This window comes from Carassius carassius, chromosome 5 (assembly GCF_963082965.1).
Source record: "Carassius carassius chromosome 5, fCarCar2.1, whole genome shotgun sequence".
Lineage (NCBI taxonomy): Eukaryota > Metazoa > Chordata > Actinopteri > Cypriniformes > Cyprinidae > Carassius > Carassius carassius.
The window spans coordinates 24,877,841-24,900,021 of NC_081759.1; the positions used below are offsets into that span (position 1 = coordinate 24,877,841).

General features: G+C 36.9%; 4 protein-coding genes across 6 annotated transcripts in view; 2 read left to right on the forward strand and 2 right to left on the reverse strand.

The window, feature by feature from the left end:
• The window catches only part of kank1a (KN motif and ankyrin repeat domains 1a), a 56,198-nt gene extending 52,756 nt beyond the window's left edge, over positions 1–3,442 (reverse strand). Inside the window, exon 1 of one of the 2 annotated variants that reach the window (XM_059550214.1) lies at positions 3,291–3,442. The gene's annotated coding sequence lies outside the window, so the exon portion shown is untranslated. Of the gene's footprint in view, positions 1–3,187 lie in introns of both variants that reach the window. The other variant, XM_059550215.1, reaches the window with a different exon arrangement.
• Positions 3,443–5,114: 1,672 nt separating this feature from the next.
• On the forward strand, positions 5,115–9,262 carry fbp1a (fructose-1,6-bisphosphatase 1a). The gene is made up of 7 exons (XM_059550206.1): positions 5,115–5,549; positions 6,001–6,163; positions 6,938–7,030; positions 7,096–7,236; positions 7,333–7,470; positions 7,647–7,766; positions 8,913–9,262. Exons 1-7 carry the CDS (start codon positions 5,380–5,382, stop codon positions 9,099–9,101), a joined length of 1,014 nt encoding a protein of 337 aa, XP_059406189.1. The 5' UTR covers positions 5,115–5,379; the 3' UTR covers positions 9,102–9,262.
• A 1,158-nt stretch (positions 9,263–10,420) lies between these two features.
• fbp2 (fructose-1,6-bisphosphatase 2) lies at positions 10,421–16,699 on the forward strand. The gene is made up of 7 exons (XM_059550207.1): positions 10,421–10,671; positions 11,119–11,281; positions 11,992–12,084; positions 12,696–12,836; positions 13,338–13,475; positions 14,756–14,875; positions 16,393–16,699. The coding sequence occupies exons 1-7, from the start codon at positions 10,499–10,501 to the stop codon at positions 16,579–16,581; spliced, it is 1,017 nt and encodes a 338-aa protein (XP_059406190.1). The 5' UTR covers positions 10,421–10,498; the 3' UTR covers positions 16,582–16,699.
• A 1,077-nt stretch (positions 16,700–17,776) lies between these two features.
• Positions 17,777–21,708, reverse strand: LOC132141052 (procathepsin L-like). 2 transcript variants are annotated; one of them, XM_059550208.1, is made up of 8 exons: positions 21,629–21,708; positions 20,306–20,441; positions 20,107–20,229; positions 19,865–20,017; positions 18,881–19,105; positions 18,631–18,799; positions 18,303–18,420; positions 17,777–18,215 (listed from the first exon to the last, which is right to left on the reverse strand). In XM_059550208.1, exons 1-8 carry the CDS (start codon positions 21,691–21,693, stop codon positions 18,116–18,118), a joined length of 1,089 nt encoding a protein of 362 aa, XP_059406191.1. In that variant the 5' UTR covers positions 21,694–21,708; the 3' UTR covers positions 17,777–18,115. The 2 variants fall into 2 exon arrangements, with proteins under 2 accessions (XP_059406191.1, XP_059406193.1); XM_059550210.1 differs by lacking the exon at positions 21,629–21,708 and adding an exon at positions 21,545–21,573.
• Positions 21,709–22,181: the final 473 nt, after the last annotated feature.

A 22,181-nucleotide genomic window follows, 5' to 3' on the forward strand; every position in this document is an offset into this window, starting at 1 on the left:
ACATTAAATCTCTTTTGAATGACCAGGAATACTTAAACAGAATTAATAAATCTTCATTGTCACTAATGAACGTACAAATAAAATCTGTCAAAAGCAATTTAGAAACCAACCTAAAATGTTACAGTTACCCATCTATAATATAGTGAGCAAATCTCCATGCTAGAGATGTTTGGTATGCTTGGAGCAATGGTAAGGGGGTAGATTAGATTTGCAAACAGTTCTAACCAAGCAGCAAAGTGGAAGTAATTTCCTCTGTATAAACAGGCGACATAGGCAGTGTGGATTTTACAGCTTGAGAAAGAGAGAGGGAGAGAGAGAGATAGAGAGAGCTGTAGGTGACAGTTCCCTTCACTATGAACTGAGCTTTGATCCCCATGTGCAAAGCTTTCTCAGCTAGGTGCAAATTGAGGAGGCTTCTGCCATGTGTCCACAAAGGCCTGAACGTACACATCTAAATGTTTTGACACTGGAAAATATTGTTCCAAACCTGTTTGGGTTTTCTTTTATTCTGTGAAACACAAAAGACGATATTTTGAAGAATGTCTTAATCTGGACCAGACGGATTTTCATTGTATGGAGATTCAAACTTTCTTTTTTTCAGGTTTTATGAAGGATTCATACAGGTTTGGAATGACAAGTGAGTAAATTCTTTTTTGGTTTATCCCTTTTAACAGTTGATGTAGCTTTTTTTTCAGAAACCAAGCCAGATGTTGCTAACTAATGCATGATGGTACAAAACTAATAGAACAGGATAACATTTTAATGAGGGACACAATGAGTATAGCCACTTCCTATTGTTTTCAAATTGAAAGTGGCATGTATTCTGTGCACATGGACAGGAAGTGACCCACATTGTGACTTTGCACATTAAAACTTCTTCTCATTTGAAACGGTCACATTGCCACCCATGAACAGCATTCAACTTCAAAGACATCTTACAGCCATTTCACTTTCAACAATATGAATTCATCCGCAATGCAAGCATGAAGGCAGACAGGGTTCTCGCATTCTTTTATATGGTCTTTAATTATGTGACTGGTGAAAGGAGGCTTTAGAAGACTTTCATCTTGGAACAGTTCCCTCTTTAAACAAATGGGACTACCTCCAAAAGATGTCTCGGCATCACAAAGCCTTCTTCCATTCAGTCTCAGAGCAGAACCACACACATGTGACACCCTGTGGATATGCCAATTTTACTCTGGATTAGCCCTGTAAAAAATAAACTATCACAGGTTTATTGTGGTCTTAGATGTCACAGGCTTCTTGAGGAGTGCAACTGGAATATCAGAGGAAGCCAACAAGGAAGAATTTAAAAACGGTCTGCTGTTGAAATGATGGGTGAATGCACCCAATGCATGGTGTTTGAAAAGAGAAAGGGCTCCCTTGTTTTAGATATGCCAAACAGAGGTTTCATTTCTGACAGTGATATTTGTAGGTCGCTGACAATCCTTTTCACTAGAGCATAATAGTGTCTTTGTGAGAGTCTTTTACAGACTGTGCATGGCACTGATGCCAACCTGGAAGAATGAGCATGCCAACCCAGCACACACAATGCACATGTTATACTGCGGTGTTTCTGACTAAAAGCCTTCTGTTAGAGCTTCATTTAAAATCTGCATTTAAAAAAAAAATGTGAATTGGTTAACTACAAGTATTTAATACATGTACCATTACAGTAAATTACTTTGATAATTTGATCTGATAATTTTTAAGTTAGATTTTTTCCTTATTTACATCAAGGTTTATTCCATTTTATGTTGTTCTGTGAATGCTATTACTTCAGTGTCACATTACTTGAGTTGCCCTGGTGGAGTTTTGCTTTTGTATGGCACTGTAAGCTGTCTAGTCTTTGCCACGGTTTATTGATAGGTCACTTAGGATGAACTTTGATTCATTATGTGGCCTTGTATTTGATCTGTATTATTATGGTTGTCTTCAGTATAATTTAAGGTCAGAGTTTGTTACTACAACCCTGCATTTGCCTGGATAATTACTGGATATATTCAGTGGGAAAACCATTAGAATCTAAAAAAAACCCCACAATGATTAAATTAAATAGCTGTTAAATGACTCAAACCACTAGCTTTAGGATATCAGCCATTTACACTGAGGTTATCATGAAAATCAGTTCATACTTCCTCAAATCTTCAAAGGAAGGGCGACCATCATAATTACGTCCTGTCAAGTGACCTGAGGACTTAGCTACATATCTGAGGAGTTTCAGAATTTGCTCGACTTCATTTTTTACTTGGGGAGAATGGGGAGTGTTGTAACAATCATTTTAACCTAACAGAAATGAGCTAAACCAGTTATAAATAAATATATAAAGAAATATACATGCGTCTCATACACTTTTATACATGACCACTGTATCACACATGACTGAGGTCTGAGAGGTTAGTATATAAAAATTATTTTTACAAATCTAAGTTTTAATGTAAACTTCTTGCATACATTGTCAAATGTCTGTTTTAACAGACATTTGACAATGTAACACCATTGTAACACCAGCACTCTTTGTACTTGACATTCGTTTACGCAGTAGCTAGTATTGTTTAAACTGCTTTCATTTGTAACAGACACATATTCTAATAAACAGCATATGAAAGTTTGAGACACAAAAACACCGAGCTACAGACCTTGAAACAACTGCGTTAGATCACTGTTCTCCCCTACAGGTACTCAGTTAGGAAAACCTACCCTAACTACCCACGTAGCAAACAATTTACATGACACAATTAACGTTACAAACGGATAAAACAACTTAAACCTCAAACACATAGTGTAACGGGAAAATTTAAGAACCTATGCTTCAAGACGCAAAATCATTTGCAAATAAATAAAAAATAAAAACAGTTTACATGAGGTATAGAAAACAGGTGTGACAAAACACGGATTACTGAGCAGACTCGACACACAAACATGAAAGACGAAAACACTTTTGCCCACAAAGATGTACCCTGTTAACCATTAAAATTATACTGTAGCTAATCTCTTATCTTGCAGCAAGTAACAAGAGTCGCGCGACCAATGCACGCGCAAATCCCCACCGCTTTTATTCCTACATTACTTTTGAAGCTCAGCTGGATGTCAAGATTAATTTTTTTTCTCGTTTATTTAACCTGAAATTTAAAAAAAAATGCAGCGGAACATATATCCTACCACAGAAAGAAAAGTGTTTGCTGACCTGTTGTAGGTGGATCAGGTTTCGCACGCGCCCTGAAGTGAGCGATAAAGGGCTAGCTTATAAGCATGCAGCCGGCGGTTTTTAAAGCGGAACAATGAATTACCTTTTTTGCCAAAGAGGTTTGTTTATACGTCCTTCTCCCGTCCCTGCGCTCCCTTTGTAAAAGTCCCGGTGAAGTGTTCTCTTCGCTCATGCGCACAAGAGCAGCACGAATCGCTGAACTCGACCCGAGACACAATACATGTTCCCTGACGTGAGACTGAGAGCGTGACGTACAAATAACTGAGTACACAAAGGCAGGTGCTCCTCTTACTGCTTACGATTTCAGCAGAGCCACTGAAAGTCACCCACGTTATATGTTTCAATTAAAGGATTATAATGCTTTATCATTTAAGTTGAACTGTTTATGCTAAAGCTGGGATCTCTATCTCTTCTCGGGCATTTTCACTTTTTCCTCAGTGGGCTATATGAACTCTGAAAAGTCGTGACTTTAATGTTGGTTTTACTAAATGTTAAGCCCTAAATGGGATCCAAAACTTCAACTTGAATAAATTCTCACTAATACCAATACTGTTTTGAAACTTACTTGGATTTTGAATGATAATGTGTGGCTGAACAACATAGGATCAGACAGGAGCCTTGCTTGAAGAGATACAGTCAAAAGTTGACATGCACCTTGCAGAATCGGTAAAATATGAATAATTATTATTAATAATTAACTAAATAAGAGATAAATAAAATAGCATTGCCTTTTGTTGCTGTTTTTTTTAGACAAGACTGGTATACTAAATAAGCACTTTCACATAAGACATTTCAATTAAAGAATAACAAAATGCCCTATTTAAAATGTACATGATTCTGAATGCTAGGTTTCATCCACTTTTTCATATTTTTTTTTTATGATGTGGCCAATCTTAGAGGGTTGAGGTGAGATGTATAGCATATATTGATGTGATTTTAATGTCTATAAAGTCTATTTTAATGTCTATGTTTTTAATTATTTAAAGTCTATGAGAACAAAATTTATGCTGAAATTGGATCATTCATGCTGCTCTGCGAGGAAAGATGTGCTATTTGAATTCAGAACAATTAATCAGGACTGACCTCTAGTGGTTACTTTAGGTAGTTCAGTATGGAGTCACTATAAATTCATGAAGTACAAGGCTGAGTATCTGAAACAGCTATCCTTACAAAACACCCATTACTGCATCTTTCTCGTTATGAGGCAAATGCTGATTATTCACTGCCGCTTAAATGTTTTTGCAACGATAATTCCCTAGAGCCATGTAGCTATGACTGTAAAGAACACATGAGTATGTATGTCTTGGGTGTCAAACTCAGTTCCTGGAGGGCCACAGCCCTGCACAATTTAGATCCAACCCTAATTAAACACATCTGATCCAGCTAATCAAGTCATTTAGGTTTCTTTGAAAACTACATGGTACTTGTGTTGGAACATGGTTGGGACTAAACTCTGCAGGAACTGAGTTTGACACCCCTGATGTATGCAAATGTTTTATGTCTTAAGGGGAACCACTCTATTTGTGTGTTGACCTCTATTTAAAGCTTATGAGGAGAACTGAAAAACAACTGAAAATAGAGCTAAAAGCCCCTCTAAAAAGTAAAAACCAGCCGACAAACCAACCTGACTAGTATGAGAGTAGGGTCTATATGACTAGTAAGAAAAAAACAACAAACAAGGCAGAGTGAAGAATGCACTTGCATTTAGCAGATAACTGTGGAAAATCAACAACTCTTTTTAGACCGCTCAAATACAAAAATGTGGCCAGAATTATTCCAGTTGAGATTAAAGTTAAACGAGGTAAGATAAGTTCCTCCATTCATCCTAAACTGCTTCCACTCGTATAGTGGGAATCACTCGGCTCTTCACTGGGTCAGACCCAGGATCATGATGACACAGCACAGGCCAGCCACGAGGGAGGCTTTCATCCACACCCCCGTTTCCGCAAAGCATTATTGTTTTGAAACTTCCACACAGTCAGTCCGTCACTCCTCTGAATTCTGAACCTCTGGATGTGCACTTCTCATTGGTTTAGCTCTCCATACACCCCTTTCCGAAGCATTTCCGCCTTCATATTTTTGTTTCCGCGAAAGCCTGAGTTGCACGAATTAGACATTGCTGAACAGCGAGATTTATTTTTACATCAGCGAGAATCTTGAAATCTGCAGTCATGTCAGACCGGGGTTCTTTCGACACTAATGTTGTTACTTTGACGAGATTTCTGCTTGAAGAGGGCAGAAAAGCCAAAGGCACGGGTGAGCTGACGACCCTGCTGAACGCGATGTGCACGGCTGTGAAAGCCATCTCCAGCGCGGTCAGGAAAGCAGGGATCGCGCACCTGTGAGTATGTTACTGCCTACACAGTCGATGGGACTCCGAAAAAGTTTAGGATGCAAAAACAGTAGCTGCGAAAATAATCTATTTGTATTGTTTTAAATATAAAAACATCAGAAGCATGCAAGAAAATGTCCAGGTCAAAATGAAAAAAGAAAAAAAAGTTATCAATAAAGAAATATTTTGGCTTCTTTTTTTCTTTCTATTTTTCAGTAATAAAAATGTATACATCACGGTTGCTGAAGAAGAAAAACTGGTTTGTATCTCTAGGGCCTCTTTATATTACAAGTTTGGAATTCTTTCAGTATATGTTTAGGTTATTTATGCAAACAGTTTAATATTGTTTTCCATTACATATATTGCAGTTCTGTGAACAAGCATTGAGAAACAATACCTAAAAAATCCTTTCAGTCCCTATGGTCTGATTCAACTCTTGACTTTGGAAAATGTCTGACAGGTACGGCATTGCTGGAGGTACAAATGTGACGGGTGACCAGGTTAAGAAGCTGGACATCCTTTCCAATGACCTCGTCATAAACATGATCAAATCCTCATTCACCTCATGTGTGCTGGTCACTGAGGAACATGAAAACGCAATCATTGTGGAGCCAGATAGACGGGTAAGAACTGCACGAGTAAGACATTATACAAACTGCCTGAAGAATAACTATATTTTAAGTGTTTAATCACTCCAAACCATTGAATCAAGATATGTTTTGTTTAATGTGTTTGCCAAAACTTGCCAATGAGTTTACAGTAACTTTTCACGTTTGATTCCAAGAATGGAAAAGTGTGTGTTCTGTGCAGAGCATGGAGAGCTAGTCTGATTTTTGGCAACTAAGATTAGGTCTTAACTTGTGAAATTCAGAACATTGTCTGCATTGTTGGCCAGAAACCCATCCTGAATCTAATCTGACATCTATGGAAAGGACACTGAGAGACTTGTGCTAAGATGTATTATGAATAGTCAGAAAAATCAAGGACATTTTTAAAGGCCTTTCCATCCTGAATATTACACAGAAGTTAATAAAAACATAAAAATGCATGGAAATGTAATTTTGAATAAAAATGTTTCTATTTCTTAACTCAAGAAAACATTCTATAGAATGATTACAAAATCCTTGTCAAGTCATCATGAATGACTGATAAAGTCTTGGAAATATATTCATCAAAAGCTTTGGAAACTCTCTATAACATAAAATCAGACATAAGTCAGGAAGTTTTAAGGAGGAGTGATGATTGAATAAGGAATTGAGTGTAGTAAGGTTATGGAAAAGTCAAATGTCCTCATATAATTGAGCAAGATCATCATTAATCATTAAACGACTATATGACCAGATGCACCGCTGCTTTAGTAATATTTAATTAAACAACGCTTCTTCCATGTGTTTAAGGGTAAATACGTTGTTTGCTTTGACCCTCTTGATGGTTCATCCAACATTGACTGTCTTGCTTCGATTGGGACCATCTTTGCCATCTACAGGAAGGTATGACTGCATATATTTAACAGATTTGCAGATATACATGGCTGAAATGATTGCTGTGTTCACAGTGCACAGACAGTGAACCGTCTGAAAAGGATGCCCTGCAACCTGGCAGAAACATAGTGGCTGCTGGATACGCACTATACGGCAGTGCCACCATGATTGTCCTCTCCACTGGTATGGGAGTCAACTGCTTCATGTTAGATCCAGTGAGTCAGTTTTACTCTTCATACACAGTTATCAGTTGTATGATCATTTAGCAATAATTTATTGTGCAATAATTTATTTATTTATTGTGACATCAGGCTATTGGCGAGTTCATTCTGGTCGACAGAGATGTGAAGATTAAGAAGAAAGGCAAGATCTACAGTCTGAATGAAGGTTATGCCCTTTATTTTGATCCTGCTGTCACAGAGTACCTGCAGAAGAAAAAGTTTCCAGAGGTTCAGTATGCAATTAAAAAAAACTTTTTATTTATAACAAATCAAATAATTGTAGAAGTTGAACAAATGTACACATTTCAAATACACCTCAATCACATTTTCATAATCAAAAATACATAATATTATAATATCCAGCTTCTAGAGGACACATAGTATATCTATTCAAATGTGTTCAGGATGGCAGTGCGCCCTATGGAGCGCGTTATGTCGGCTCAATGGTGGCAGATGTGCATCGAACGCTTGTTTACGGAGGAATCTTCCTTTACCCTGCAAATGAGAAGAGCCCTAAAGGAAAGGTACTTCATCGAAACATTCTTTACATTTACATCACTTTGATTTGATATATATATTAGTCTAGGAGTATAGTAGTATTGTTTTAGGTGGATGGATCATTGCTCTTCAAATATTTTGTCTTGATAAAAATCTGATTCAACAGCCCAAAAAGTAGAAAGTTGCTCTAAAATGTCTGAATGCATTTATTAAAATACTTTTCTGAGCCAATTTGCTGTTGGTTTTAACTAGTAAGTTCCAAGGGGTTCCTCAAGTTTATATAGAGTAACCACAGCAGTTTGTCACATGATCCACTATATTTGACTATATGTGGTAATTGATATGTATTGTTCAAATATTCCCTTAAAAGTGTACGTATCATTTTAGGGACAATCACTGTACTATTTAGTGAAGTAGCTACATGAATGAAGTAAAGAAATGAAAAGTGTATATATATGACCTTTGCTCCAGTTCTTTTGTTTGGCGTCACATCAACAGGTGTGTCAGTGTTTACTCTCTCTTACACACATGACCTGTTCTGAAAATTGATCTGTTACAGTTACATCGTAGATCCTTGTGTAAAAGCCATTGTGCCATGCTATCATTTCACAATATCATAATTTAAATACCTTGGTGAGAAGAAAACTTTATACTCGCATGTGAGTCTTCATTGACTTGATCATCACATCTACAACAAGGCCTGTAGAGGGAGCTCTAGAGCTGTAGAGAAAGAAGCCCTAACTAAATGTGACCCTAGACTACAAAACCAGTCATAAGGGCGATAATGATTGAAACATGGTTTGTTAGGATAGGACCATATTTGGCTGAGATACAACTATTAGAAAATCTGGAATCTGAGGGTGCAAAAAAAAATCCAAATATTGAGGAAATTGCCTTCAATGTTGTCCAAATTCAGTTCTTAGCAATGCATATTACTAATCAAAAATTAAGTTTTGATATATTACAGTAGGAAATTAATATCCTAAGGATTTTTGGCATAAAAGAGAAATCAATAATTTTAACTTCTACAATTTATTGTTGACTATTGCTACAGATATACCTGTGCTACTTGAGACTGGTTTTGTGGTCCAGGGTCACAAATATTCTTGAATAAATATGGGAGGAGGCTAAAAGAGACTTGTAAAGCTTTGTTTGTATTCCACCTTCTTCAGCTCCGACTGCTCTACGAGTGCAACCCCATGGCCTTCATCATGGAGCAGGCCGGAGGGATGGCCACCACAGGGACCACCAACATCCTGGACATCCAGCCCGAGAGCCTCCATCAGCGGGTACCTGTGGTCATGGGTTCCCCTGATGATGTCCAAGAGTACATCTCCATCTTTCAGAAACATCATAAATGAAAAGCAATAGCCAGAATGAGAAAATATAAAGAAGTTACATATACTTGACACTCCAAAATAAGATACCAAAGTACATCTTACCTGTATATATAATCACTGTCCCTAAAACCAAAAGTTTATATACACTTTATACCACCATTAATAAATATAAGAAGAATTTTTGAAGACATTTTTTTTTTTTTTTTGAATCTACACTTTACACCAGGATTTACTTGAAATTGTTGATGGCCAAAATGACAAGAAGCTAATTCATGCCGGCAATGAGGATGACTTGAATTGAAGTTGACCAAATAATCACTTTTGAGGGAAGCTGTGAATAAAGTTCTTGGTGAAACCAGACTTTGTCAGATATGTGCTGTGTTAACTACTCTTACATGATTTATAATGTGCAAACACTAAACGTTACAACTACTGAAATTCTGTACAATGCTCACATTTCTGTAAGCCTCTGAAGACACAATAATATCATTTTTGAATGAAAAATGCTACTTTCCTTCACCATACCTAATGTATTTCTATATAAACACAGATTTAAATACAGGACATTATGTACAACAAGTTCAAGCAACCAAATGAAGAGCAGATGACCTTTTCTGTAAAGGCCAGTAGGCGCAAAGAGCCCTGCTGATATTTGAGACACAAGTTCAGTTTGAGTATAGAAATGATCAGAGAAATGCTTGCCTGTGTTCAGTGATCTCTTCTCAGCTTTTCTTCTGTGAGCAAAATGTTATCTGGAAGACTCTGATCCTAATGAGTTTATTATTTTGGGCTCTGGAGAGCAAGAGGCAATAGATTTGAGTGCTTGTTTGGAAATACGTCAGCCAACCTGATGAATCTGGAGAGTGACATCTATACCAATGCTGAAATGTATTGCATAAACAGCGCTTACAATTTAAGTTATGTTTCAGAAAGCATGTTAATTGCACTTTTCAGTGCTGTGAATCAGATATAATGCATGAGCAGCGTGCTGCATATCTATTTATTTTTTTAAATGTGTTTGATGTGTTTAGTAATGGTCACAGGCTTGATTTTAAGTTATAGGGACACATTTACATATAAATAAAAACAGTTTTATTAATGGGATCAATTTAATAGACCTTCCGTATTTACTGGGACATGCCTTTCATAAACAATCGTGAGCTTTGCTTCATGGCCCATGACCTTCTAACCTCTGAGTATGTCATGTGTCAAGAGTGGGCATACATAATGAGCTGAGAGCCAAGGAACGTGCTTCTGGCTCTGCTAGCATTCCAACTACACTACTGTCACTTGATCTGCTCTACCAATATAACCCTGGCCTTTATCCACTCACTGTGTATGTTAAAAGACTGCCTTGTGGCTCTACAGTTAGTTAGTCTCTGCCTCTCCAACTGTTTGTACACTTGGACACTGTGAGGATGTCGGATCAGTCGGTCTTTGATGTGGACGTATGGACCCTCACACGCTTTGTCATGGAGATGGGGCGGAAGGCGAAGGGGGCCACCGGAGAACTCACACAGCTCATTAACTCCCTGTTGACAGCTATTAAAGCTATTTCATCTGCTGTCAGGAAAGCCGGACTTGTTCGCCTGTAAGTTTCATTGAATTATTTAGCATTTTTTGAATGAATATATTTTACTGTAAAACATGCTGTGACTTTGAAATTGGAGTGGGCAAAAGTTAATTCAGCACAGCCAGTGATCAAATAGAAATGCTAGATCAAACAGACAGACATAGTTATGGCTTTTGAGAAAGTCCTAGTTCCTAGTTACAGTTCTTAGTATGGTTAGTCAAGAAAAATGCACTTTTAGTAAGTAATGTAGTTGCTTTTGTAAAGAAATAATATCAATATAATAATAATAATAAATAGAAATTATTCATTAGATTTGAGGCTGCTAATTTATAATTTGCTATAATCTGTTATTTTTATGGCAGCATTACTTTTTTTCCAGTTCACCATTTTAGCACTGATTTGGCATTTGAACCTCAGTAGTTGCTTTTCAATAATATTTGTATGCTCTGGTTTCACCGAACACAGTCAAGGCATTGCGGGACATGTGAATGTCACAGGTGATGAGCAGAAAAAGATGGATGTGCTTTCCAATGATCTGATGATCAATATGCTGCAGGCCTCTTATGGCACCTGTTTGCTGGTTTCTGAGGAGAACAAGGATGCCATCTACACACCTGCTGAGAAAAGAGTATGATCCTTCTCAATATGCTTGCTTATGAATAATTTTTCAGTATTTATTGTTAGAGGAACAATACATTTAAACTCACCTTTATGTAGTTCCAAACATGTAGGATGCTCTTTCTGTCCACAAAATAAGCAGGATGTTTATGTTAGCCTACTCTTTTCATCTATTAAGTTTGAACTATCCCTTTAACACATGATGATTTTTACATGTGCATTAGCCTGTAATTTATAATGAACCACAGGGACAAGAATGAATTGGAGTTATTATTTGAGTTAGACTTGGTCTATGACAATGGGTGCTTCTGATGAAATGGAACTAAAACATGGTTGTTAGATAAAATAGAGAGTAATGTGGCTTAAAACATGTTTGCTTAAAAGATAACTAAATCCAAGACTTATTTAGGATATTTCGAATACAGTGTTTAAATCCCTGGTAGTTTCCATCACACATCAGTCAAAGCTCAGATATTTAGAAAAAACTCAGGAGTCAGGTATTTAACAAAAAATTACCAGTCTGGAATAAATGAACACAACCTAGAAACCTCAATTTAGTTTCAAATGAATTATGGCTGCCTATTTGTGTCAGGCTAATGTAGCTCTCTTTGCTAATGCTTATTTATTAGCGTTCATTCAGATAATGACCACGTGAGGTCGCCGTAGCTCCGTCTCATTTCAGCTGTATACTCACTCACTTCAGTCTGTTGTGTGTGAAAGGGGAAATACGTGGTCTGTTTTGATCCCCTGGATGGCTCCTCCAACATCGACTGTTTGGCCCCCATAGGCACCATCTTTGCCATTTACAAAAGAGTGAGTGTTTGCGCGGCATTAGTTGTTTAGAGTTGTATCTGCTTTTGTGTACTTTTTGATGCACAAGCAAACAAAAAACATAATAACACTAATACTTAAATACAATTGTATTTTCGTGTGAGCTTTCCGTCATGTGGTGTGTGAAAATAATTTTTATGTTTAGTGTCCTTGTGCTACTTTCCCGTACAGATAGACGAGGTAGCTGACTGCATGACCCTGCCTGATGACAAATATTGGCTAAGCAATAAATTCAATTTAACTTCCTGTTGTATTTTATTAAGTGCGCTTGAGTGTAACTGCAATGGCACAACTGATCTTATTAGTTTATTGTTTCACTTTTATTGTGTTTTATTAAGCTATAGCCTACATATTCTGCAACAAAAATGTAGCCTACTCTAGATGGTTCTACATTGGGTTTAACAGAATTTTTTTTACCGTGCATTTAATCACGATGAGCCTAAATTCTTTTTCTTTTTTTAACTTGCATAATATTAATAAAAATAAACAATCAAGATGCAAAACAGACATATTAATAGTTTTTTATTGACATCTTGTGTTTATAAGAGGCTTCAATGGCAGATGCCTGATTCACTTTTTTTCTTCTGTTTCAGATCTCTGAGGGAGAACCGACTGACAAGGATGCCCTACAGCCGGGCAATCAGATCGTGTGTGCGGGTTACGCGCTTTACGGCAGCGCCACACTAGTGGCTCTCAGTACAGGAGCTGGAGTTAACTTCTTCATGCTGGATCCAGTAAGCACAAACAGTTAAATCTGCTTAAATGATCGATTAAGAATGAATAGTAATGCCAGGGCTTTGCAAACTACAGTATCTATGCTGCTTTGAAATCAGGGTTGCATGGTCACAATATTTCAAAGTGCTAGGAATCCGTTCACTGAAGACATACCTGACAATTCAAGCGAATCATTTACAGTTTATTCACAACTGTATTAAAAAAGTGCACGTATGAAAAACATAATATTGCCTTAAAAACAAAAATAGCTATTTAGTAAACTCTGAAACTTTCTAAACTTATATAATGTTTTATGTTTCGCTTCTGTTTATGGTTTGAATGTTTAGAATTTTTTTACACAGTAAAAAGGGATGCTTCAGGGGGCCACTAGTTTTGATTCCTCATCTTTGGCCCTTTTATATTCACTTGCTCAGTTTTATTACAACACTGTACAGTTGTGTGTCAGTGTGTAACATATGAGCTCGTGAGAATTATATATTTTTTATGTTCCTCATTTTTAGGCAATTGGAGAATTCATTCTGACAGACAGAAATGTGAAGATCAAGAAAAAGGGGAAGACTTACAGTATCAACGAGGGCTACGCTAAGTACTTCGATCCTGCAGTGAATGAATATTTAAAACACAAGAAATACCCAGAGGTGGGTTCTATACAGAAACATAATCAGATCTAGCCAGACAGAATTTCGTCATGATCTATCTTTATTATTTAAGGGAAGTCTTATCATTGCTAGCCATTTTCTTTTACCTAAATGTAAGTGTAAGATCACAGCACTTAGACAGCACAAATCAAACCACTGAGTACACACTGTGATTTGTTGTGTACCACATCATGTGATCAAGCAAACATACTCACAAGTTCATGACATGTGACAGAACAGGTAATGTTGCTTAGCTGGCCTGACGATCACTTAGTCCCAAACAAAATGTGAGTGTGAATAATGCTTACTGACAGGTCAGAAGCTTGCATGACTGTGCTCAACATCAGCTGACGTTTACACACGTTGCATGCTGGAAAGTGAAGAGCGACTTCCTCTGCAGGAAATCATGTTCAGTTTCTGAACTGGAACATATAGACTCAGCATATGTAACTGATTCATGTTACTCTGCTTATCACAAGCCTCATGTGCAGTGTGATCATAAAATATGCTGAGTATGAGCTTTTTTTTTTTTTCTCTGGGTCAGTTGGTTAATTTTTAAAGTCAACTGTTTTTTCGTGAATACGTGTGAGAGCTCGTCTTTCCGGGAATATGTGTACTTGTTTGTTAATTTTTAAAGATCCTCTTAATCAGTCTGAAGCTGATAAAAGGAAAAAGTAAACAAGAGTAAAGACTGAAGAGCTTGTCTTAGCTAAAATAATGCATTACAAAATGGGAAACTTGCTAATCAAGTAGCCTACATTGTGTTATCAGCCATGTTTTATGTGGGATATCATGTTGTTTTCATAGAAGTGTTGCCAGAAACGTTCTATCTCTGACCTCATGGCGTATTGATTTGTTTGCATATTGTGTCTGTCATTGCTTGAGGTGGGTTAGCTAAGAGAACATACTGTCGCTTCTTAAAATCCAAATTTAAAGCCAAACATTACAACTTCTTTGTATTTCCTGTTTTGTATTTTTTTACTGCTCACATCTTTCAGAAGGAAAAGGCTTTCTATTAGATGACAGATGTTTGATTTTAGCTGTCCAGCTGGGTTTCAGTTTCCTAGAACTTCTTACACTACTTCCTGTTTTCCTGTCCTCTTTTATTGAAGCACTTGTGACTTTTGCTCCAGACAGTTTTTGTTTTAGATTGTTTGCCAGCTGTCGTTGAAATCATTTTGAGAATTTTTGATTCAAAGATCCAAGCCTAGAAAAATCATGTTTTTGTTTATACGAGTTTTTGTTTATATGAATCCTGACCAAATGTGATTGTCCTGCAGGATGGCAGTGCCCCATATGGTGCCAGGTATGTTGGGTCGATGGTGTCTGACGTACACCGTACCATTGCCTATGGTGGCATATTCATGTACCCAGCCAATGAGAAGAGTCCAAAAGGAAAGGCAAGTCGGCTACGTTGTTACGACATGATCAGGTTTAGCTCATGTTTTAAGATATTCAAGGCAAACAGTGGAAACCGGCCATAAAAAAAGTACATCTGGTGACAGTAACAATGTAATAACATATAGAATATGACGAAAGGTAACAAACTTTTATCATATTAAGGTTACAGTAAAGTGTTTCATTCAGCATATGGTTAAATGGTTAGTTCACCCAAAAATGAAAATTCTGTCATTACTTAATCACACTTCGAGTCTTCATTCATTCAGAACATAAACTAAGATACACACTGATGGAATCTGTGAGCTCCCTTGACCCTCCATAGACAGCAGGTATATTACCATGATCAACGCACAGAAACCTAGCAAGGAAATCGGTATACTTTTTGTGCGCAATGAAAACAATAATAACAATTTATTCAGTATTTCTTCTCCCCAAGTTACCATCTTCCACCATTTTAGAGAGTACCCCAGAACGTAATCAACGTAATGAGCGCTGTTTATGTTCAGCATGTGCGCACTTTCGCTGAAGTTTACGTTCTGTAGACAGGACAGAACGAAGGCCTTACGGGTTTGGAACGACATGAGGGTGAGTGATTAATGACAGAATGGTCATTTTTGGGTGAACTATCCCTTTAATATTATTGTTGTGTTCAGCTGATCAGTGTTCTTTTATTTGTATGTATATATTATTATAGTATTTATTAATATTTCAAGCTTTAGCTTTATTTCAGTTTGAATAATTGTACTTCTTCCAATTAAACATTTTATGTTATTTTGGTAAGTTTTTTTTTTTTAACAAAACTTTTTTTTATTTTATTTCCACTTTATTTCAATTTACAGTTAAGTATTGCTTTAGTAATATATATATAATGAGACCATGATCCGCACTCACAAAAAATAGTTTATTTTGCATGAATCACCAATAGGACAAAACATAAACGCTTCACCTCACAAGGCTTTCTTTAGAGTGTTGAGCAATTCAATCCCTCCCCCGCTTTTAAAAATCATTCATTATACTGTAGAATACTTTATGGTTTAGAGCAGGTACAGGCAGGTCATATTCTGATTACAGATAACTGCTCATTTCATGGAAAAAGGGCTGTGTCGTTCCTGATAATGGCATGTGACAAAACATATGGAATGAGCCTAGACTGGAACAAATACACACTATAGCATGAAAGCTAGAGCCAGATATTATATCTGCAGTTCATGCTGCTTTTCAAGAAATGCCAGTGTACAAACTTTAGTATGTATTGCCATAGTCCAGTTTCTCTGTTCTACATAGATAAGAATAAAATAAATCCATTTTGAATTAACTTAACATGTTCAATGCTTCTTAGCTGACCCAAATCCACAACTGATAAGAGAAAATGAATCATATTGGCTGTAAACTTGGAGGTAAAACTATGATAACTGCTCATGGTTTAGCATAAAATGGACCCTCTGAAAAATAACCTGAAATGTGCCAATCAGTATTATGTAACTTGTAAGGTTCTCACATGTTTGATTCTCTCCAGCTGAGGCTCTTGTACGAGTGTAACCCCATAGCCTTCCTGATCGAGCAGGCCGGAGGCATGGCCACGACAGGCACCCAGCGCGTCCTGGATGTTATTCCCGAGTCACTTCACCAGAGGCTGCCCTTTGTGGTGGGATCCCCAGACGATGTGGAGGAGTACTTGTCCTTTGTCAAGAAACATAAAAAGTAAAGACTTTGGTTGTGATATGATCCGTTGAAAGCCCACAAGACATAGAGATACAAGACATCACAGTAGTGCAAGCAATTCTGTAAACAGAATCACATTAAATTTCCAGTATTTAAAATCATTTCCTTTCTTTACTTTACCAATCACTCACTCAAGGTCTTTTTAGTTCAGATTTGCTCTTGTACCCCTTTCACAGTCTGTCTTTTCTTCCTCACTTATTTTATGTGAACATAATGTGCCTTTAGCAGTGTGTTGCTTGTTAGTTGGTAAAGTGTTTATACCCTCTCGTTCGAACAGAGGGCAAAACCCCAATAATCTCCACTCTACAAGTCTTAGTTTGCTGGTCATGATGACGGCTCATGTTATGGCAACGTGCCAAGAGATAGACAAATAGGACACGTTGTATTACTGGAGCAAAAAAAACAGTCCTCCATGTTAATTTCCAGCTCACCAGGTTACAACAGGCAGAGCAAAGATAGAGACCTCTAAAAAAATAGAACCTTTGTGGTACTTCCAGAAAACTTCAAAACACTTATTAAAGTAATAGTCTTCCTGGATATGCTGCTTAGGTCAGTTTTAGAAAGCATTACTGTAAATACAGAACCATTCACTCATAACCAACCAACTTCCTGTTTTATGTAGGCTGGAACACTACTTTTGATTTCTGTTTGCTCATTTCGGTCTACAAAACATGAGGTGATAGGAATAAATGTTTTGGAGCTGATATTTAAAGCTACAGCAATATTATAGTTTGGAGTTTTTGAAAATCTTTTAAAAAGAAGTTCAAGGCTACATTTATTTGATCAGAAAACAGTATTGTGAAAAATGATTTCATGTATTTTTTATGGTTATATATTTTAAAATGTAATTTATTCCTGTGACAGTCGTGTTCAGTGTCACAGGATCCTTAAGAAATCATTCTAAATGCTGATTTGGTTTTCAATAAACATTTCTTATTGATTTTTTTTTGTGGAATACCTCTGATGAAATCCATTTAAAAGAACAGCATATATTTTAAATAGAAACCTTTTGTAACATCATAAATGTTTTCCTGTTACTTTTGATCCATTTAATGTAGCCTTGCTGAATAAAAAAAAAAAAATGATAATATAATAATAATATTGAACAGTTGTGTCACCAATTATTTTAAATGCAAGATACGAAACTTATAAGAATATAAATCAAAGCCAAAAACAAGTTAACATTTTAAAAAGTTTTATTGATCATACATAAAGTAGAAACAAAACAAAAAAAAAAAAAACACATTTGTACATTTAGACACTGAAGAATATGTATTTACATTGAGGCAAAAATTAACTAAATCAGTGGCATTAAAATGACCAAAAACAATTGCATAAATTACCTAAAACAATGTCACACAATATCTAGAGCTTGAGGTGTCTCTCTCAGTCTCACGCAGGCTGTGAGACACACAGTCCCCAGTGTCACTACACTAGTGGGTTTCGGTGAACCACTCAGGCACTGAGACACTAATGTGACCTTCTGCTACAATGTCTTGATACTGTAGGCATCTTTCTTAAACGAGAGGGTAGCTAGCAGCTGTAGCAATACCGCAGTGGTTGTGTTTGTCCTTGGCCATGTAGATATAACCTTTATCACCCCAATTCTCACTCCAGCTAGAATGCACAAAACACACATTAGGTTAAAAACACGGCTTTAAACATCGCCCATTCAGAATTTTAGAGCATAAACTATCTTCTTACCTGTTCTTGACAATCCAATACTTCTTTCCATCAACATCCTCACCCTCAAAACCATAACCAACGGCAAGCACACCATGATCTAGCTCCTCGCTGCTGCAGTCTTTCTCATAGTAGATGCCTAACAAGAAATATACATCCATTAGAGGATCTTCATCACTCATTTCTCATAAATGAGTCATTTAGTAGTCTTAAAAGGAAAGGATGTGATGTGTGGCCCATACTCAATGTTCTCAGCATTTTACCCATCCAAGTGCGCACACACACACACACACATTGAACACACCCGGAGCAGTGGGATTTAACAACTAATGGTGACAAATATACATACCTGACTGGTAGAACTGGAAAGACTCGTGTCCTGCATCAATAGCCACAGACACTGGCCCCACAGAGGCTATAGCCTTCATCAGAGCATGTTCCTTTCCACTGGGAATGTCAAAGAATCCAGTGTCATTAGCTGCACTGTTTTTGGGATCATAATGGCAGGGCTGATCATCCTGAAAATGATAAGCAGCATGTATGTTATGGGAATCCTTCATCTAATGAATCAGTATAATGTCATTGGTAATGTAACTTACAGTTCCCAAATAGGGGTAGGACTCCTCTGAATCCAGACCGTTCTGGTCCTTGATGTACTGGAAAGCCTGGTCCATTAGACCTCCGTTACAGCCCTCGTTGCCTTCAGGACGGGAGCAGTCCACCAGGTTCTGCTCACTCAGAGACACCAGTTTTCCGGTCTTCCTGAACATCTGGCCCTCCATGGCTCCAGTAGTGCTGAAGGCCCAGCAAGAACCACACTCACCCTGCAAATACCACATTTGAAACCAGTTATCAACCAGATGGCTTCAAAATGACTTCAAATAATTCTAAATAAGATAAAACAAGCATCAAAATAAGCTACACGTTCTCCTCTTCGATGTGTTTTTTTCTTTAAAGAAGAAGTATTCCTGGATATATGAGGTAGCCTAATTTCAAATAGATTTCTTAAAGCAGAATGGCTATTTTATTATAAATATACATTTTACTAGTTGTATGTAAAATATTTACATAGAATATGTGAGTAAAAATATCATATTTTATGTATATATATATATATATATATATATATATATATATATATATATATATATATATATATATATATATATATATATATATTTTTTTTTTTTTTTTTTACAGAAGTTACGAAGTTTCATTGATTAAAACATTTTTTAAACTACAGCAAGGGGGACTTTTAATATTGTTGCGCACAATGCAAAATATGGTTTATTTGTAATGTTTCCTGGTGTACATTCGAAACACACAACTATGGTCTCTCACACATATCATACATCTATTTTCCAAAGTGGTTAGAACATGTTATTCCCTATGGAATTTAAATATATTTACATTTATCCAAAGTGACTGGCTTTACATTCAAGGTACACTTTTTGTCAGACCTTGTTTTCTCTGGAAATCAAACCCGTGACCTTGACATCACTATTGCAGAGTTACAAGAAGGCATGTTCAAAGGCATTGTTTTTCTAGATTTTTTTTATTGTATATATGGGCAACTATCTCACCTGATCTTTCACGGGAGTCACGTATCCCTTTTCTCTCCAGTCCAAACTGTTTGGGACCTCCAGGAAGTTGGGCTCCATGAAGAGAGATCCTCTGAATCGTCTCTCCTTCTTGTGTTTGTAGCCATTCATCACCTGCCTAAACTCCTCATGAGTCTGTAGATATAGAATAGTTTGATGAAAGCTGAAAGAATTTCATAAATCAGTATGCATACACCTCAAATGAAGCTCTTCTGCAGTCTTACCATATCACCAAAGTGGTTCATTCCGAGTCTGTAAGTGTGTACGCCCATGGAGTGCTCGAGATTGTGCAGTTCGATCTTTTGCAAGTTTTTCTCCCAGACCATTCGCCTCCACCCCTCCTCCTTCTGTGTTGAAAGAGATAACACTGAGTTCTGCATCTTGCTCCTTTTTCAACATGTTAATGTAAATTTGAACACTTACTTCATGGTATTTTTTACTGTGCCAGTTCTTCCACTGCTCCCAGTGGTCATCTAACTGCTTGTCCAAAGTTGGAGCAGCAAATACTGCACTGAGGCACAACGTGAATGCAGCCAAAAACACCCTCATGATGAAAACACTGAGGGGAGAAAAATAACAGGTCAGACATGTTGCAACAAGTGACCATGTACCTTATGGCACGTGGAGATAACAGATTACTACATGTAGACAAGCAAATGCATACATTTTAGTTATAATAGTTTAAATGGTGGCATTATTTTTCATACAAATATTATATGGAAGCCCATTTCTGGCACTTGTGGGGGAAAAAAGTGGAAATAACTAAAGGAAATCATAGTACTGACATTACAAATCGAAATTATGAGACAACAATTTTTTTTTCTCAGAAATGTTTAATTCTCATTAAGATTTAGTCATAATTTAACATTTTAATTATTTACCAAGCCTTTTTCCACAGCAGAAATGTATTTAAAATGGTCTCAGACGAAGTTTGTCACACCGCAGAGTTTGCTAAATCTACTTGAAATGTAATGTCATGCAAGTTACTTATTTCAGTCACGTCACTGTTGTATAATTAAACATATATGCATATTTAAAAGTAATGGTGTGTATTTCGACAGTGTCCTCAGATCAAATGACTGTTTACACCGAGTACAGAACCCGGCAGGCAGCGATAGTTACGTTGTTATGAAAGGTAATAAAACCGAGTGAGTAATCTAAAGAGAGAGGTATTATTCATGAAACATTAACTGAAAACAGACACTGGCCTACAGAGCCGAACAAAAACAAATCTATATCATTGGATGTAACGTTATATATTCTAAAAACATATCTGTTTTCACGGGCCTCCGGACTGACACACGGGTCTGGACCAGTTTTTATACAGACACAGAAAAGAGAATACGATGTTCCTTTAGCGACAGTCACGGGATCTGGGAGGCTGGAGCCCACAGTTTCCCAGGAAAACAAAACAAAGACCGAAACCAGTCCACGGAAATCGAAAAAGATACAACTGGAACTAGTTTAGAGGAATGTTATAGGGGAAAAAATGTTACGCTTTGCTAATCTATTAAAAGATGGTAAAACCGAATGTCGCTAAAAAAAAAGTAACAGCCAATTCATAAAAGCGCATTTTGTAAAAGGCTCAGCTAAAGAGCGACCTAACAACCTATCTTTTGCAAAGCTAAAAACCTAAAGCAAAGATGCATGCAACAAAATTACATGGAAATGTCCATATCGACGGTTAACAAAACAAATGTACAAACAACTCAAGATTCCAGAAAGCTTTAAAAACTGATGACTCACCCACCAGCCCTGAATCCTGGAGAAAATATCCTGTTTCGCAGAGCGGCCCCTGGTTTATAGCGCATCTGAAGGCAAATTCCTCAATTTCTCATTGGTCGAGGGTCTTTGTCGGTCCCGCCCCCGATGAACGCGTCAGAGCATGTGACCCGACAGCATGTGACAGCTTCCCGACAGATGGCGTTAGTCATAAAGAAAAACAAATGTGACTATCTTAAAAAAATAAATAAATAAAATAATAAAACACCCGCCTATTCACTATACGTTGTTGCATTTAAGTCAATAAATGTTTATTATTTGTTATTTTAAAAAGCACAAGTTAAAAGCCAATACTGTATATGATTTACTATTTACTGCTTGTTTTACACCTACGTTTTAAATTAGAACACACATACAGACTGATCGGTTTTCTTTGCAACGGCGTAATTTTCTCAGATATTTAATCCATTCACAACACTACCAAATGAAAATAATAGGCATTTGAGTTATTATACCTGTTATTTAAAAAGCCAGTAGTGCTTATGCCTTCCTCAGTGATCAAATAAGCTCTTCACAC